At 43.0% G+C, this 19,716-nt stretch overlaps 1 protein-coding gene and 1 long non-coding RNA gene across 3 annotated transcripts in view; both read left to right on the forward strand.

Annotated features, from left to right (window-relative positions):
• Positions 1 to 4,530, forward strand: part of LOC105730744 (uncharacterized) — a 66,435-nt gene extending 61,905 nt beyond the window's left edge. The window contains exon 4 of the long non-coding RNA XR_002479461.2: positions 4,303 to 4,530. This is a non-coding gene — a long non-coding RNA (uncharacterized LOC105730744). The remainder of the gene's footprint in view (positions 1 to 4,302) is intronic.
• A 3,532-nt stretch (positions 4,531 to 8,062) lies between these two features.
• FRMD3 (FERM domain containing 3) overlaps positions 8,063 to 19,716 on the forward strand; it is a 297,724-nt gene continuing 286,070 nt past the window's right edge. For both annotated transcript variants that reach the window (XM_012472145.2, XM_012472144.2), the window contains exon 1: positions 8,063 to 8,378. In XM_012472145.2, coding sequence (XP_012327568.1) covers positions 8,232 to 8,378 — 147 coding nt within the window. In that variant the 5' untranslated portion in view covers positions 8,063 to 8,231. The remainder of the gene's footprint in view (positions 8,379 to 19,716) is intronic.

Genomic DNA, 19,716 nt, shown 5'->3' on the forward strand with positions numbered 1-19,716 from the left:
AGTGGGGTGATTATAATATTTACATTCAAGGTTAATATTGATATGTGAAACTTTGTTCCTGTCATAATGTTAACTGTTACCTAGTTGCTTTGTAGACTCAATTGTGTAATTGTTTTATAAGGCTTGTGAGTTATATACTTTTTATGTGTTTTTATGATGAAGACATTTTGTCTCTATGTTTAGAACTCCTTTGTCATTTCTTATAGAGCCAGTCTAGTGGTGACAAATTCCCTTACTGTTTGCTTGTCTGGGAAATATTTTATTTCTTCTTCACTTATGAAGCTTAATTTTGCAGGATATAAAATTGTTGGCTGATAGTGTTTTTTTTTTTTTTTTTTTTCAGACAGAGTCTTGCTCTGTCACCTAGGGTGGAGTGCATAGCACAATATTGGCTCACTGCAACCTCTGTCTCCTGGGTTCAAGTGATTCTCATGCCTCAGCCTCCTGAGTAACTGGAATTATAGGCACTTGCCACCACACTTGGCTAATTTTTGTATTTTTGGTAGACATGGGTTTTCACCATGTTGGCCAGGTTGGTCTCAAACTCCTGACCTCAAGTGATCCACCCGCCCTGGCCTCCCAAAGTGCTGGAATTACAGGTGTAAGCCACCATGCCTGGCTTCTTTTTTTTTTTTTTTTTTTTTTTTTTAGAAAGACTCAAAATAGGACCCTAATCTCTTCTGGCTTGTAAGGTTTCTGATGAGCAGTCTACTGTTAGTGTAATGGGATTTCCTTTACAGGTGATTAGACACTTTTCTCTTGCTGCTTTTACAATTTTTTTCCTTCATATTGACTTTGAATAGTCTGGTGACTATATGCCTTGGTGATAGTTGTCTTGCAATGTATCTCCTAGGAGTTCTCTGAGCTTCTTGTATCTGGATGTGTAAATCTCTCTAGCAAGACAGGGAAAGTTTTCCTCAATTATTCCCTCAAATAGGTTTTCCAAACTTTTAAATTTTTCTTATTCTCCCTTAGGGATGCCTATGACTCATAGGTTTGGATGGCTTATATAATCCCATATTTCTCAAAGGCTTTGTTCATTTAAAAAACTATTTTCTCTTTATTTTTGTCAGACTGGGTTACTTCCAAAGACCTGTCATCAAGTCTGAAATTCTTTCTTCCTCTTGGTCTAATCTATTGTTAAAGCTTTCAGCTGTATTTTGTAATTGCTTCAATGAACGTTTCATTTCCAGATGTTCTTTTATTTTTTAAGTCTATTTCCTTAGCAAATTTTTCATTCATATCTTGAATTATTTTTGAATTTCTTTGTGTTGGGTTTCAGCTTTCTCTTGGATCTCATTGAGCTTCTTTGCAATCTATATTTTTAACTCTTTACCTGACATTTTAGAATTTTTGTTTTGGTTAGGATCCATTGTTAGATATCTGGTGTGATCCTTTGAGGTTATTATAACACACTGTTATTTCATGCTGCTGAAATTGTTGTGTTGGTCCTTTCTTATTCTGAGGTGTCACTTCTTATTTTTGAATTTACTTTTGTTTGAACAGGACTTTTTATTTCCTCTTTGAGGATGATTGTAATGTATGTTGAATAGGGTTGTTTGGCTTTGTTTCTTTGTGCTTTTGGGGGCTAAGGTTCTGTATGAATTCCTTGGTTATAGATACGCTTAGTATGGTGATTCTGTCAAATGCTGGTTGTAGTAGTGGTGTACTAAGCATGTGAGGAGGCTCTCAATCTCTTGTAGAGACAGGGAGATAGAGGTCTTCAGAAACTTATCTCAATCTCTAGGGCTGTTCACTGAGTAAGCCATATTTGTATTAGGTTTTGAAGTTTGACTTCCAGACCAGTAGGTGGCACTTGAAGGTAAGAGAGAAGCAGATGGATATATTCTTGATCTTTTCTTTCAACTGGGAGAAGCTCTGTGTTGTCACAGGCAATAATCTGGCCTGTGCAATACACCATTCTCTGAGTTTCCTGCTCAGCCCTGGTTTGGGGTGTGGACAAAGCTGAGTCAGGCTAGATCACCAAGCTTGTTCTTGGATAACCCAATGCCAAGTGCAAGCACACATCCTGATGGGGTGCTTAGGGAAGCTCCTGGTGAAATGAACAGTTTCCTCACGTGGTCAGAGCTGGTGCACATGGTGCACCAGCTCCATGTCCTGGGCAGACAGAAACACAGTCTTCTTCCCTATCATGCCCCTGTCCCAGGGCTCATGACTCAGTTCAGACAGATTCTTTTGTCTATCTTTAGTCCACAATGTAGCTGAGAGCCATGGACAATGCCTTTCCTGTGGCTTTCTGCTGAAATGGCTTTGGTGTGGAGCCTCTTCCCTCAGCCCCAAATAGACAGCTTTACAGCTCACCTGTTCTTGCTGCAGGCATGCTGCCACTGTATGTAGAGAGGCAGAAGGGCCCTGCCTTTTGTACAAGCTAGGGCCCAGTGGGGAGACTGCCAGTAAGGATGCAATCATCCTTAGTAGCCCTGGAATGGCTGTCTACAGGTGTGCTTAAGCCAAACCCTGGCAGCAGCAGCAGCTATGGGGGGAGTAGGAGGCTTCCTCTCTATTACCAGGCCCAAGCACTGGGGCCACCGGGCTGCTATGGCAGAACCACACTCTTCACCCACACAGCCAAACACAGTGCCCATGTCTCTGTTGAAAGGAGTGCAGTCACTTTCTGTACAGAAGTGGGGAGCTCTCAGGAAGAGGAGAGCCCACACTCTGTGCTTTCTTTTGTCGTAACGGGTGTTCCCCTGGCATGCTACGCTCTGCCTTTTCCTAGGAGAAGCATGCCCTGAGGGTCAGATCCTCACCTCTCCTGGGTCCAGCTGGCTCCATGTGGCTGACACAATTCAGTAGGTGCTGAGAGATGTCTGCAGGGGATTTGGTGATGTGGAGCCATAGGAACTAAGATGCCCTGGGCAGGACAGAGTCCCACAACGGTACACACCCAGCGTGGTGCCTGCTACCATAGCTCCAGTTTGGGGGTTGCTGACAGCCCAGTGCAGTGCCCTCAAAAAAATTCCCAAATTGCTGCCCACACCAATGCATGAGCTTGTGAGGGCAGAGGAACTCTTTAACAGTTTGGAAACCAGCAATCTGTCACAGGGGTGAGGGGAGCCCAAAACATCCCCACTCACCCTTTCCATGGGACCCCAAGTCCCTCGGGGTTCAATTTCTGCCAAACTCTTGCTGCCTCCTTTTTTCTGTGCCCTAGCTTCTGCCTGTGAATTTTTCAATAGACCCTGACACTCTTCTTTTAATCTTTTGAGTTATGATTATTCACCTGTAACTTTGGTTCTTCCTTTTTGGGGAGATCCAGTGATCAATGTCTCCAGTCAGCCATCTTGAAACTGCCCTAAAAATTTTGCATTTTAACTGAGTCCAACTTATCATGCTTTTGATGTGTTGATGAAAGTCCAACTTCTCATGCTTTTGATGTGTTGGTGTTTGCTGATTTTATCACCAAACTGAAGATTACATAGATTTTCCCTTATGTTATCATCTAGAAATGTTATAGTTTACATGTAATTTATTTTGACTTAAAATTTGTGAACAGTGTGTGGTCTGTGTCTATACTCATTTGTTTTGCATGTGGTTGTCTAGTTTTTCCAGCACCATTTGTTGAAAAGATTATCCTTTCTCCATTGGATTTACTTTGCTTCTTTGTCAAATATCAATTGACTATATTTGTGTGGGTTTCTTTCTGGTCCCTCTATTTTTTTCCACTGATCAATTTGTTTATTCTTTTGCCAGTATCATAGTGCCTTGATCATTTTGGTTTTATATTAAGTCTTAAAGTCAGGTAATATCAGTTGTCCCTACTTTGTTTTTCTTCAGTATTGTGTTGGCTACTCTGGGTTTTGGCTTTTCCATATAAACTTTAAAAAAAGTTTGTTGATATCCACAAAATAACTAGCTCATGTTTTTGACTTGGGTTGCACTTACTCTATATATCAATTTGGGAAGACCTGACATCTTAACGGTGTTGAGTCTTCCTATCTATGAACATGGAATATCTTTCCATTTATTTAGTTCTTTGATTTCTTTCATCAGAGTCTTGTAGTTTTCTTCATATAGCTCTTCTGCATATTTTGTTAGATTTATAACTAAATATTTCTTTTTAAATTGTCAATTTTAATGGATGTAAAAATGCTTAAAAATAAAAAAAATCAAGATACAGTATTTACAACCATCAATTTTTTGTGGGCAAGCCACCTGTTACTATTTGTGGCTCTCCAAAGTGTTATAACCAATTGGTTAGGAATATTTTTTGGTAAAGAGTATCAGTTACTATCACTGAGCATGAGACACTAATTAATCTCTCCCATTGTACTTCTTTAGTAAGAACTGGACATTGCATCCTCTGCTATGGCTGATGTTCTAATGCCTCAAGTGGAGCCATCTTTCCTATACTCAAATGTCTCTGTTGCCTTTCATCCCAGCTACTTGGGAGGTTCAAGCAGGAGGACTGATTGGTGCCAGAAGTTCGAGACCAGCATGAGCAACACAGTGAGAACCCATCTGTAAAAAATATAATAATAAGCAATTAAAAAAATGTCTCTGGTTGCCTTTGGGGACTGGTTCAGATTTGGGACTATCTGTAGGGGGATTTTGTCTGGCTTTGGTTCACCAGGGCTAGAAATTTTGTTTGCCCTACAGTTCAAACTGAATCCTAGTTGGATGCTTGGCCACCAGAAAAATTCCCGAGTCACACCACTCTGAAGTCTACTTGGGTACCACTGCTTATGTCTGTACCAAGCCCTCCCTGGCACTGAGGATTAACTCATGCACCACTGTTTGTCTTCTGCCAGCCCAGGCTCCCATCCTTCCCATTTAAGTCAGGGAGCTCCTTTCTACTGCAGTGTCTTTCACAACCATCTCTGGCCACAAAGAACAGCCACTGTGGTACTTTTCAAAGATGACAGTGCTTCCTTCACCAATGATTCTTTGAAAATCTTGGTGGAGGCCCTCTGAGGGGACACAGTTAAAGAGAGGTAAGCTGGCCACATGTGGAAATACACTGCAATATTTCCATCTCCTTGATTCTTTGGATCTTTTCCTGTACATGTACCAGGGAATTTCCTTTTTCTCATCTTCATTTAGTTAAGTCCAGAAGTCAGTTAGTCAATTTAGTTAGTATATTGCAACCAGAGTCATTGGGAAATGAATTCGAATGGACAAATTCAGGTTTATTCACACAGATACCCTTCAGTTTAAATTAGCAGAATTTTGCAATTCTTTCTCTTCTTGGGGTTGACTTCATAGTTGGTCTCTGAGGGTGTGACTGGATCTGGTTCAAGTATTAAGAGTGAGAGTAATCAGAGGAGGTGGGAGAGGGGTGGGAGGAGATTAGCTTCCTTTTCCAAGGTAACTGCCTTAGGTGAGTTCTGAAGAGGATCTTCAAAGAAAGCAGGAACAGCCTTGTTACATAAGGAAGAGGGTGTGCTTCTGCTGCCAAGGTAGTCTGGGGGCTTGAGTGATTGGAATCATTCGAGTTTTCCTTTATAGTCCTATTCTTATTCTCTTTCCTGCTGATAAATATAAAATCGTGTGAGGCTGATAATTAAATTGATTTTGTAATTTGGCAATTTGTAGATGAAATTGTGAATTTGGTTTTTCAGTTTTAGCTTTGTGGCTCAATTAACAAAATATCCTTTTAGCTCTGTTGTTTTTAAAAATACAGATGTTTAAAAGCTGTAAGCTGAGAATTGAGAACTCAGCACACCACTGCTTTTCTTTAAGTGGACCAGTTTTAAACTCATCCCTTGAGTTCATTCTATGAGTTCTTCCTAGTCTTCATATTATTATTATTATTGTTGTCAATGGCCACTTGGTTTCCCAAAGCCCTGTCTTCAGTGGGTAGTTCAATCCAGGTGACCATACCTGGTAATCTACCTAGTGGTTATGCCAAGTGCTTCCAGAGCCTGTATTTTCACACTAGCTGAATCTCAGCCTTGATTCCTAATCAGGCCAGACAACCAATCACAGGTTCTTCTCATTTCTTCAAAATTCTGTTTCTTACAGTCCTACATTGGGTGATCTTCATTCTTTTTCCCTACTGTCCTTGTTGGTCTTATTTTCCTTCCTTGAAATTTGGGATAACAATATTTGGATATTGATATGGCTCTTTTGGAGCCTAAGAGTCACCATAATAGGATGGACAAGTGTATGTGTGGTCTTAAAAGAAAAGCATAGACTGTGTTTGCTGGTGGCTTTTTTTTTTTTTTTTTTTTTTAAATCTCTGGGCTAGCGGCTCTTTTGGATAGCAGAGATGATCCAGTTTTCAACTTGGGGCAGGTCCCATCCCTGCCACCTCATAGATGCATATGGGGATTTACAGATTACAGCTGTAAGATGTCCTCCACTGACCTGGTCTCATCCCAGCTTCCTAGCCACCTGTGGGATAGACGGAACAAAGGAGAGAACAGGTGTTCTCTCTTTTGAAATGAGAAAAGAAATGAAAAGACTTTTCAAAGATCTCCAGGGTTAGCCAGTAGCTGGGCCAAGAATAAAAACGCACATCTTCCCATACCCTCAATGCTGACGTCTCCATCAGGCTCTGTCTCAACATTTGAAAGGGTCTAGGCAAGAGCATACATGAATGCCCCATACTATTATCTAAATATTCATAAGCAATAGTCAGCTATTGAGTGCTACGTGAAACATTCTCTGTTCTCCTATCTTGACAAATTGCTGCAATTTGGAGTTTCCAGGAGCAGATACTGAGACTGAGTTTGTCCTGTATGGTATTTATTAGTGACCAACAGGGACAGGAGGCAGAAGCAGGCAGAGAGAAGTCCAAACGCAATGCGGACTCCACCAAACCTCAGCCAACCCCACGAGGTGTCCTAGAGAATATATGGCCCACCAGACTGTCCAAGGCAGATAAAATTTCTGTGCCACTCTTCCTCCACTCCCAGGACAGGGCATATCTTTGGATGAGGGGGCTCTATGCAGGCACACACCTTGAAAAAGGTGACAACTGGGCAATATCTCCTCCTTCTAACAAATGTTCCTTCCTGACGACCTGCTCTGCTCAGGCAAGGGCAGCAGGGTGAGAGGACTTCCATCTCTCCCGACTCCGGAACATTCCAGCACGCTCACATTCAAGCTCCATATCCCTGATCCCACAGCTGCCCCTGGCCACTCTCGGGCCTAGGGTACATGACACAGTGGCTTGAGCCACCTTGGGGACAACAGAGAGTCAGGATACCTCCTACCTTCAACACCCTGGAGGCGCGTGGGGAATTCCGGAGTCCTCAGTACCCACAGATTGGACTAAAACGGGATGGGGCGCATATGCTTTGCCATTAGACCTCTCAATTCCTGAGCAACCAGGAGCTGGAGGAGGTCTCTAAAGCGGGGGAGTAGGATAGGAACCCACCCCTCTTGCTCGGGTCTAAGGTATGCTTCCAAAGACCACACTAGGATGTTGGGAGATTTAAAGGAGGAATTGCACAGGAAGGCTCTGAATTTTTTGGAGAAGGGGATTGAGTCCTAGCTAGCATTAAATAAAACAATGGCTTAAACAATCTCCATGAGTACCAGAGATTGTTGCTATTAGCGGTATTCCTGGTGTAGCTGTGTCAGGGCTGTCACCCTCTGTCTGTCACTCGCCTTGGGCTCAACAATCCTTTCCCGAGGCGGAATCCCCCTGGCGGTGTGGGTCAGGATCGTTCTCCATGCCCTACCCGCGCCAGGTCCCTGGAGCTGAGCGGAGCAGGGCGCTGTCGGGCGCGTGGGGGAGCCGGGGCCGGGGCGAGCACAAACGGGAGCCAGAGCGACCGCGGCCAGGAGAGGGAGGAGGCGGCGAGGCTGAGGAAGGCAGCCGGGCCCAGCTTGACGCAGCGGCGGCTGCGACTGAGCAGGCCACCACCAGGGCACCCGGGCCAGGCGCGCCAGCCATCCCTCCGCCTCCTTCTTCAGCTGCTCGGCGCGCGTGGGAGTGAGTGCGCCGCGCGCCCGCCGGGGGTCTCAGGCTGTGGGCATCCTTGGCGAGAGAGCCTGGGCAGAGAGAGGCGCACGAGCTCGCGCGACAGAAGGAGGCGGGGAAAGGAGGGGGCGAGGCGGAGGCGAGCGAACAGGAGGGAGGGACCCGCCCGCCGCGCCCCGCCGCCGGGCATGTGTGGCCGCAGGCGCCCTACGCTGCCGCTGTCCCGGGGCTGAGCCGCGCCCAGGTGTCCGGGACAGTGTGTGCGCGCCTGTGTGTCCGCGCGGGTGAGCACCGCGCCGGCCCTGAGCCTCCAGCTCGCTCCCACCGGCCGCGGTGCATGTTCGCCTCCTGTTACTGTGTGCCGAGAGGGAGGAGGACCATGAAAATGATCCACTTTCGGAGCTCCAGCATCAAATCGCTCAGCCAGGAGATGAAATGCACCATCCGGCTGCTGGACGACTCGGAGATCTCCTGCCACATCCAGGTGCGCGTGGAACTGGGTGAGGGCGCGGGGCACGGGGTACACGCCTGGAGCAGGGCGGGGGGCCTTTGCGGTGGGCATGCGAGGACAAGGAACCCACTCCTGGAGGGGATTGGGTGACTGCTAGAAAGCCAGATTTCGACTCGCAGCCTTCTGAAGCTGGGGGCCCTATCCTGGCATGAGGGGCATGGTGCCCTGCAAGGGCCAGGCACGCGCTGTCCGCGTCCAGTCCCCTTCCCCTCGCATTCATTCTGCGCGCGACTCTCTCTGCGCCCAGGCTGTGGGCGCGGGGCAGCTGCCTCCGAAGGGACTCTGGCGCCTCTGGGCCCTACTCGGCCAGGAAATGGGAGCTCCGAGGGCTGAGAGGGGCACCTGCACGTCGCCCACTTGTATTTCCTCCCTTCCTCCACGTGGAGAAGGCATGCACCAGCCAAGTTCACTCATTTCTCTATCCCGCGCCCAGGCTCCGGAGATGCCTTCAGTCCCGGAACCTGCTCTCTGCTCCCTGTCGGTCCCCCTCACCCTCCGCCGGTAGTCTTTAGTTCTCCGCGTGGGGCGGTGGCGAAGTTTCCCCAGAGTGAGAGAGGCTGGGCTGCCCTGGGCGCCAGCCTTGAAGGGTGGAGCGCGCGCTGCGTCGGACTGGAGCTACCTCTAAAGGAACGTGTGAAGTCTGAGTGTTTCAGAGAAAGGAAAAGGGCTTGTGATGCTAGCAAGTGGGGAGCCCTGCAGGAACCTGGGTCCTGGGAAAAAGCGCTCCGTGGACTTTTGGTGGACATTCACTGTCCAAGTTGGAGGAGAAGGCGAGTTGTTTCGGTGAAGGCAGCTTTGCTGGCAGCCCTGTCCTCGGGTAGTAAGTGCCTCTGGACTATCAGGAGAGCTAGTGTGCGTTGCAAAGGTGTGCGTGCGCGTGCCTGTGCGTATTTGCGGTGCGTGTATATGTAGGCAGGTGGGAGCCCTTCTTCCAGGACCCCAAAGATGCCACACTAGGTGCGCACAATCAGGAAAGATTGTGTCAGGGCTCAGCACAATTAACTTCTGACTTTTAAATCTATTTAACTATTTATCTCTGGGATTTCCTTTCTCACCTGCTCTAGTGAGTCTTGAGGCTCTGGGACTGAGGTTTTTTTTTTTTTTTTTTTTAACATCAATTTAAATACAGGCACACCACCCATGTCAGTGGGAGGTGAGTGGGGCAGCATCTCCCAGAGTAGGAATCAGCCTCTAGGCTGTGCAAACCATGAAGGAATGAAAGGACTTTCCCTGTTTTATTTTTATTTAATTTTGGTTAGTGGGAGTGTATGACATGTTGGGGGCAGTTGCAATTAATTTGTAACCTGACAGCCGGATAAGTGTTAAGGTAGGAATGTGATGCCCCATGATCTCCTAGGAAAGTAGGCTTCCATTGAATTTTCTGGAGGATCTTGAATTTCATTCTGAGCTAAGCAGCACTGCTAAACTTAATAATAAAAGGATTAACAGGATAGGCAGTGTTTCTACTGCCACAAGGGTTGCACAGAAGCATTTGGCATATACTAGTAGTTTTGTGATCCAAAGAGTGTGGCATTGTGGAGTTTACCTTAAGTCCTAAAGTGGGCGTACAGGTCCTTTAACCCATAATAAATATGTAGATGATGGCGGGGCCATCAGGGAGAGAGGCTGTTGTGGTCTCCTTTGTCTCTCGGCCCTCTTCTGCCCTGTCCCGCTTGGTGTTGATATTTTTTTTCCCCTCCCTCAGGATGAAGCCTTCCTTAAAATAGATAAATATTCCCCAAAAGACATGGATTTGTTGTCACATGTTTTGAGAAACAATAAATTGTTGCCAGTCTAACAACAGTTTGAAAAATTCCAGTGCTTATGACTCAACTAGTGCCAAAGAGGTTAAAATGTTATGTTTCAAAATGTTGGCTTGGGCATTGATTTTTTTAAAAAATTAGATATTTCATTTTGTGATTCATCTTTTCCTGTCCTTTCTGCCCCTAAATGATGATTATTATTTAACCAATTAAAATGAAATAAAAGATTTTATTTGGATAACTTTGGACCTCAAACTTTCCTAGAGTACTCCAGACCAGTAATTGAAATTGCCCTTCCAGGTATCAGGTTACAAAGACTTCCCATTTGCTTAGAGTGAGAACAAAAGGATTGAAAAACAATGCGAAACAAAACCATTTGGAATCACTGGCACTTGTCCTGGGCGAATCCATCTGTGTTTGCTTCCTTCCTTCCTCCCATAGAACTATAAAGTTAAAGGATTGTGTATACTATCATAGAATGTCGCCCTCTCTCCATAGCCTACATCTGCCTGCCTGAGTTAGGAGCTCTCATCCCTGGTGTCTGCCTGGCTCTAGAGCAGGAGTGTCCAATCTTCTGGCTTCCCTGGGCCACATTGGAAGAAGAAGAATTGTCTTGGGCCACACATAAAATACACTAACACTTATGACAGCTGATGAGCTAAAAAACAAAAAAATCACAAAAAGTCTCATAATGTTTTAAGAAAGTTTATGAATTTGTGTTGGGCCACATTCAAATCTGTTCTGGGCCATGGGTTGGACAAGCTTGATCTAAAGACTCTGTAGGAGCAGCAGGAACTCTTGGACATGTGTTAGTTGTTCACTCCTGTTCACTCCAGGAGTGCTGCCTATGGAGCCCAAAAATAAGTGGGGGAAACTCAAGCCATCCATCCTTGGGAGCTCATTAGTCTGTGTTCCCTAGTAGGTGAGCATTCAAATTGAAAGAAAAATAAACCACTCAAACAGGCTTCTCTAGCCAGGTGTTGGCGGGTGGCTGCACGTGGTAGATGCAAGGGTGATAGAAACCTTCAGACGTATTGCTTGAGACCATATGAATAGCTTTAGGTGCCATTTCTTGAGCATCGCTCATGTGCCAGCCCTTTTCACTCATTATATCTGATCTCTGCCACCAACCTTTGAGTAGGTATTACTCTCTTCTTTTGGATAAGAAAACGGAGAAGCTAAGAACTTAAGTGACTTGTTCAAGGACATATCTCTTAAAAGAGAATGAGCAGCCAGCTGGAATTCAAGTCCAGAATTGTCTGGATCCGAAGCTCATGTATGTTTTTGACACATTATCTCGTAGTTAAAATAGCTGAAGTTTTAGTGAAATTTCCAGACATGGAAGGAGGTAAGTCCAAGGTATGGGGGTTTAAATCAGTGACTGAAGGCCAGTTTGGATTCATAATCTGAATGGACAAAGCGACCCCTCTCTGCTGGTTTGCCAACTTAATGTGACCAGAATCTTCCAGGGAAGCTGGCATCCCAGAGCTGATTGGTATCCCACAATCCAAAGGTTATTGGGAACCGTTTCCACCCTTCACCCCGGAAACATGGTATTTGCCTTTAAAGAAACTATATGCATAAATATTTTGTTAGATTTAATACACTGTGTCCTTATATTTCAGACTGTAGTAGTCCCGAATTATGCCTGTGCATCAAAAGATGAAGCCTGATCCAAGCCAGAAACTAAGGGAGAATTGCCTAGTTGTGCTCTGATTACAGAATGTGATGGTGAAGGGGCATGTGTGTTTGTTCCTCTTCAGTGTGCCTTCCACAAAGCGGAGAAGGCAGAGTATTCCCTGTTGTTCCTTCCCCCACCCCCAGGATCTTTGCATTTACCACCACATGGAGGATAGGAGAGAGCTTTTGCAAAATAACAGCTTTTAAATATTTCTTTTCCTAGTCATATATTTTTGGTGGTGTTTGGGGAATGAAAACTTTCAAACCCACAACCTAGTGGCCCAGTTTCAGGAGACCAGTGGTCAGTTCCAATAAGAGATGTGAAGTCACTGCCTCTCTTTTCACAGAGTCTGGGATGCTGTCCCATCATATCATTTGCTTGTGAATGCTCAGGTAGAGTGGAAGATAGAGGAATTCCAAATGGACAGGGAGTAAAGGGGAGTTTGAGGTACTAGACAGAGGTGTGGGGAAGGGAAGGAGTTGCCAAATGCTCCTCACTGGGCTTTTCCAGTTGAGCCAACCCTTGAAGTCTGGATGTTGTAGAGAATGAGGTTTGGCTCTAACTCTTCATTCAGCCTTGCTACTTCAATTAGAGTGGAGTCCTAGCCATCTTCTATCCACTTTTTTTAGATGCTGGCATTGTTATTCACAACTCTTGCTAATGAACTTGCCATTTTTAATACTGACATTTTGGGTAACATAGACTTTTGACATTATTCATTCTTTGGCAAAGCCTGGTAGACATGGCTGACATCGTTGGAATTGGCTGAAAATTTGTATTTGTATTTGACTAGAAATCATAGCATAGTGCTTTGCATACAGTAGGACCACAGTGATATAGATGCAGATTGAATAATTTCCTTGCTAGACTATTAAATTCACAAGAGTAGGAACATTTTGATGTTCACCACACAGTCCCTAATACTTAGAATAGTGCCTGGTATTCTATATAGTGTAATATGTGCACATTAAACACCAGTTGAATGGATGAGTGCTAACCTTCCTAATATTTAATCTAGCTCATTACCCATCAACATGAGGGTTGCATGCCAGCATTGGACTGGGAATCAGATGTGTGGTTTAGTTATGTTACCAACAAGCTGTGTGATCTTGAGTGAGTCATTTGACATTTGGAGTCAATTTTCTTTTCTTTTGTGAAACAAAAGAATTTGGTTAAATGGATTCTACAGTTTAAAAAATCCATGGTCTTATTATTGACTAGATAAATTACATTTTAGTGAAGCATTGTTATTGACAAAGTGGTAGTGTACGTATTATCTCATATGTATTTCATAACTATCCATTATTTCCATTTTATGGATGCTATTGTGCTACTGAGTATTATCTCAATATTGTATTACTAGATATGGAAAATGAGATCCAGAGAGGTTAGCAATTTGTGTAACCAAGCAAATAAGTGGATCAGAACCCAGGTCTTTTGACTCAAAATCCAGAGCTCTTTCATTTCTGGAGCTCTGCCTCTTGGGACTGGTTGATTAGGCTGCTTTTGGTTGCAAGTAAAAGAGTAGTTAAGTTAAAGTGGCCTGAATAATAAGGACACTTATTAATGTGGCAAAAAGTCCAGAGGGAGGGCAACTTCAGGGCTGTTCCAAAGCTCTGCATGGACTTAGTTGCTGCTTCCCACTTTTTCACTCTGCCATCTTCAGTGCTTTAACTATGTCTCAATAGTCTACATGATTATGAGGTGGCTGCAGTAATTTTAGATGTCAGTCAGTCACTATCACATCTACTGTCTAAGAGGAGGTGTTTCCTTGTGCATTTCCTTTTATCGTAGAGGAACACTTTCCCAGAGGCCCCATCAGTCTTCCCATCAGATTCCATTGGCCTGGATTGGATTTTATGCCCATGCCCTAGCTGCAAAAGTGCCTAGGAATGTATGCATCTGGCATCTTTCCTCTCTGTGATGGGAGGTGGCTTTGCCATTATGGAAGGAATGGAATTATGTGTGTGTGTGCATGCACACGTGCGTGGTGCAGAGGAACAGCTGTTGGCTAATCAAGCAGGAGCGTCTTTCAGAATACGTCAAATTGGGTTGCAATTATTGTTACAATAAACCCTTCAGGAGAGTTTAGTAAGATGTCATCTCAGCCCTGGATTTTTAAGGCAATCTTTATATGATCAAATTCCAGAACAAGAAAAATTATGATACAGTCCTTTGTGGTGTGTGTTGTTAAATATCATTTCTGCCCTTATGGAATTGGTGGGTTCTGGGCAGCTAAAAGCATCTTGTCTGGAGCAAGCCCAGCTCTCTACAGCAGATAAACTTTATGCTTGTTCAAGTGGCACGGTGGCACAGTGGCCGAGGGCATATGTTCTGGAGCACTGCTTGCTTGGGTTTGAACCGTGGCTCTGCCATTGACTAGCCAGGTGTCTTTGGGCAAATCACTTTTCCTCATTGGGCCTCAGTTTCCTCATCTATAAAGTGGAAATAATAACATAGCCTTCATGGACTTTTTGTAAGGATTAAATAAGGATTGTATGTGAAGGCTTTAGCTTAGTACCTGGTGCATAGTGAGAGCTGAAAAAACAGTCACCGTTATCTTGGTGCTTTGCGAAGATATATTAGAGGTAACCCTAAGTAGTGGGAAGGCTTTGACTTAGAATCAAATGACTTTAAGCCTAAACTCCTCCACTTTCTGATGGTGCAAGATCTTAAGCAAGTCACTGGGCCTCCTGTTCTTCATCTGTAAAATGAGAATAATAATTCTTCAGTTGCCAACCTCCACTGGGTTGTCGGGATGGTTTATGTAAAAGCATGTTGTAAATGTTAAAATATCACCCAAATACAGAGTACTATTCTAATCAATTTAGTTGAAAGAAACGATAGCTTCTTATCTGTTGGAATGGGAATGATATTATCATGTGCAAACCTCTATCTGTGCTAAATATCAGGCCCCATGATGATCCTGCTGGTGAAATCCAAGCTAGGTCCAGCTGGCAGTCACAATTTTCTGCGAGTAAGGGCAATCCGACACTTTACCAAGCTCTTCTAGAATGCCATTCAGGGTCTACTGAGAATCAGACACAAAAGGAATAGAGGGGAGAGGTAGTTTGTTAAATGCTGTGGCCTAGCTCTGACATTTTTAGACTTAGATTATATGGGCCAGCTCTTTAAGTATATCCTAAAAAAATGTAATGTTATTCCAATGGTCTGCTAAGATCTTATCTCTTGGTATTTTCAAAGCAAAGGCAAAGTGTATTGACTGCAGGGAGAATACAATACTATTAGCTGCACATAGTTTGGATGGTGTATCAGCCAGCATTCTTTTAACTACATGCAACAAATTCTGATTCAAACTGGCTTTAACATTAAGGACGTTTACTGACTCATATATTCATAAGTCTTGAATTATATATTTAATTCAAGGACTGTGGCTCTGTTTCTCTGTGGTTCCTTTGCCTCTTCTTGCCATTTGAGATGGCTCCATCCTCAGGCTGGGAGTGAAATGGTTACAGCAGTGCCAGTTCTCACATTTTCCTAGAATACCCTGCCCTCCTTCTCAAGCATTTTGGCTGTTGGAGGCTGTGTCCTTCTGCTTCTCATTTTTCTGCCCTTCCTGTTCCGCCTTGTGTTCTCCTCCATCCAGAAATTGCAGTTCAAACTACTTGAACTCAATTTAAAAAATAAAAATGGAGGAGATGTGGGGATCCCCCACCAGCGTAGAGGCCCCTCCGTGTCTCCGCCATGACGGGGTTTGAGCCCAGACATGTTTCCCTCCACTGGGTGCAGTCGAGTGAGGTGGCTACAGGAAGATGTGGGAAATGTTAAGCTTGCAGAGAGTCACTCTCAGTTCACTGCTTCTAAGGCATGACTGAAGTAATGCCAGATTATTGTTTTTCTCCTGAAGTCACTGTTCTGGGTTAGTTCTATGACTCTATTTACCCGTAGTCACAGAAGCATTGAGATCATTCACTGTATCACTAGAAAATTGCTCCCCTCCTGATTTATTGCTTGCCCACCTGCCTTAACGTCATTTTCTGTAACAATGGATAAGAGGATAAGAATCTTTTGTGACCTTTAGGTAAACTTGTATGTTGCCCCCTTCCTTGGTTATTTTGTACTTTCCTTGGTTACTTTGTAACTTTCTGTTTTCTCCTTGATAATGATTCTGCTTTCCCCCTGACAATGATTCTGTAAGAAGACTGACGTCAGTCACTGTATGTAAAATCATATATAAGATCATGTGCACAAAGAATAAATCGCTGATCTGAGCATAGCTCTTATCAGACCTCCAGACCCATTTCTCTATCTCTCTTCTCTTCCGCGCACTCTCTCTTCCAGGTATTAGGACCCTCTTGCTGGTCAAGAGATCCTTGGCAGAAGTGCCGATCTCACGGCCAACAACACCAAAGGAAGAGAGAAGCCATTTCCAATTCAGCATCGCAAGCAGAAGTTGTGCAGTCATTCTGATTGGACCTCCCAGGTCACATGCTCACCCCTGGGGCAGTGACTATAACCAGGGGAAGAGAATGTGCTGATTAGCTTAAGGTGCAGAGCTCCACCCTGGCACTCAGGGTGGGATCCACTTCCCCTGTGGTGATGTTCTGTGTGGGGAAGAGTGAACACCTAAAATCAGGTAGGAGGAAGGGGGAAATGGCTCCTAAAAAGGTAACCCACAATATCTACTCTAGATGCTTTGTCTAGGGTAAGTGGTTCTCAAAGTGTAGTCTGTAGAACTCTGGAAGTCCCTGTGATCCTTTCAAGGAATCCATGCTGTTAAAACTATTTTCAAAATAATACTAAGATATTGTTTACCTTTTTGGATAACAGTTTTATTGAGATATAGTTCATATTCCATGTCACACACCCACTTAAGGTATACAATTTTTAATATATTCACAGAGTTGTGCAGTCATTACCACAATCAATTTCAGAATATTTTCATCATCCCCAAAATAAACCTTTGCCCTTTAGCAGTCATACCTCCATTTCCCTCCAGACCTCCTAGTCCTAGGCGATCACTAGTCTACTTCCTGTCTGTATAGATTTGTCTATTCTGGACATTTGATAAAAATGGAATCATAAAATATGTGAACTTTTGTGTCTGGCTTCTTTAACTTGGTACAATGTTTTCAAGGTTTATCCACATTGTAGCATGGGTCAGTACTTCCTTCCTTTTTCTTGTTGAATAATAGTCCATTGTGTAGATATATCACATTTTGTTAATCTGTTTATTAGCTGATGAACATTTGGGCTGATGAATATTTTTTTGGCTATCATGAATAATGTTGCTATGAACATTCCTTAAAAAGTTGCTCTCTAGACGAGTTTCATTTATCTTGGATGTATACCTACAAGTGAAATTACTAGTCGTTTGGTAACTCTGTGTTTAATCTTTTGATTAACTGCCAAACAGTTTTTCAAAGTGGCTGCACCATTTTACATTTCCACCAGCAGTGCATGAGGGTTTCAATTTGTTCACATCCTCTCCAACACCTGTTATTATCTATATGCTTGATTATAACCATTCTAAGTGGGTATGAAGGGGTATCTCATTGTGGTTTTGATTTGCATTTCTCTGATGGCTAATGTTGAGCATCTTTTCATGTGTTTATTGGTCATTTACATGTCTTCTTCAGACAACTGCTCATTTAGACCTTTTGCTCATTTTTAAATTGGGTTGTCTTTTATTATTAAGTTGTAAGAGTCTCCATGTATTCTGGACGGAAATCCTTTACACAATAAGTGATTTGCAAATATTTTTTACCCATTCTGTGGGATATCTTTTACTTTCTTGATAGGGTCAAAAGGTTTTTAATTTTGTTAAAGTCCAATTTATATATATGATTTTTGTTGCTTGTATTTGTGATGCCATAGCTAAGAACTATTGCCCAACTTAAGGTAATAAAGACTTACGCCTAGGTTTTCATTAAACAGTTTCAGTTTTAGCTCTTATATTTAAGACTTTGATCCATTTTTAAAATTGATACATGGTTCACATATCATAAAATTCATCATTTTAAAGTGTACAATTCAGTTGATTTTCATATATTCATAAGACTTTGCAACTATCATCACTCCCTACTTCCAGAACATTTTCATCACTCCAGAATAAATCTCTACCTATTAACAGCCACTCCCCATCTTTGATCCATTTTTAGTCAATTTTTGTGTATGGTGTGAGATAGGAGTCTAACTTTATCCTTTTCTATGTGGATATTGAGTTGTCCCAGTACCATTTGTTGATAAAAACAGCTCTAATTGTCTTGTCATTCTGCTGAGATGTTGTTTACCTTTTCCACTTTCAGTCTTTCAGAAGTGTTCAGTGTAGTTTTCTAGAGGCTACAAGATGTGTGATATTACAACACATTGAATGAAGAAGCATATGTGAGAGTACACCTCTTTGTTGAGTCAAACATTAAAGATATTTGCAAAAATGTAAAACAATGCTACTTTTATTATTACTTTATTTTGTAAAACATAGCTATTTTTAAACAAAAATATGTTCTTTACATTAGTGTACAGTGGGTTTATTGTCATTTTTAATGAATCAATAATTGAATATTTTTAATAATTATATACACACACATATATATAATATAATATAAATAAAGGTTTTACAGATACTCAATAGTGTAAAGGAGTTTTGAGGCCAACATGCTGAAGAATTGCTGGGTGTGGTGGCTCATGCCTATAATCCCAGCACTTTGGGAGGCTGAGGTGGGCAGATCACATGAGCCCAGGAGTTTGAGACCAGCCTGGGCAACATGGTGAAACCCTGTGTTTACAAAAAACACAAAAATTAGCTGGGCTTGGCATGTGCCTGTAGTCCCAGCTACTTGGGAGGCTGAGGATTGCTTAAGCTAGGTAGGCGGAGGCTTCAATAAGCCACGACTGTGCCATTGCACTCCAGCCTGGGTGACAGACCCTGTCTCAAAAAATAAAATAAAATAAAATAAAATAAAATAAAAATTCCTGATTTAGGCAACTGTCCATTTACTGAACTTCCTGGAAAAAAAAAAAACAACCCTAAGTAAAACAAAATAGAACTTACATACATTTTCTGTGCCTCCAAGATCATAAGTTACAAGTATCTCAAATGATGTCAATTAAATAAAAAATACTGCGTGTTCACAGAAAATTGTATATTATATTTGGAATTCTTAGTAGCAACTATGCATGCGTGTGTGTTTGTCTGTGTTTACAACAATATTAAGAGTAGAAGGACAAGACTGGGCTCTACTGTAATAAACATTTTCTAGTCGCCCTCTCCAACTGACTCTTAACTTTTTAAACTCTAATAATTGTATAAAGCTGTGTCTTACTTTGTGACCCTTCTTTCGATCATGGAAAATATACAGCTATACATGAAGTGTTTAAACTGTAAAGCATTTGAATCAGGCCCATTAGTCATTTGAATTATTAAGTTGTTACTTCTTTTTCCAAGTAGGCATTTTGAGAAAACGGAAAAATTTTGCGGGAATAGAAATATCAGAATTTATCCCATGAGAATCTGAGATTCACATGGCATAAGTGTTAGGCATTGGGAAGATAACATGGCCCTCTTTTAGTTCTCACCCTGTGATGGAGAATTTCAAGTTGCTCTTCCTATGAAGTAGCAGGAGTCCAGAGATGGGAAATCTAATAGGACTAGGGTGAGGAGCCATTCGGGCAGATTTTGCAGCTGAGGTTTGAACTTGACTCAGGCTCAGAAGGGTCAAGTTCAACACTGAGCTCTGGGAGAGGTGTGTAAGTGCTTCTTGGTCAGATGTTTCTGTGGATCTTCTGTGCTCTTGTTCAAATGCAGATTGATTCAGGAAGTCTTGGGAAGGGCCCTGAAATTTGACTTTTTTAGCATGCTTCCAGGTGGTGCTTATGTGGCTGGTCTGCGGCCCACATCTGGAAT

Source organism: Aotus nancymaae, unplaced genomic scaffold, assembly GCF_030222135.1.
Source record: "Aotus nancymaae isolate 86718 unplaced genomic scaffold, 86718_ANA_hifiasm-v0.15.2.pri h1tg000041l, whole genome shotgun sequence".
Taxonomy (NCBI): domain Eukaryota; kingdom Metazoa; phylum Chordata; class Mammalia; order Primates; family Aotidae; genus Aotus; species Aotus nancymaae.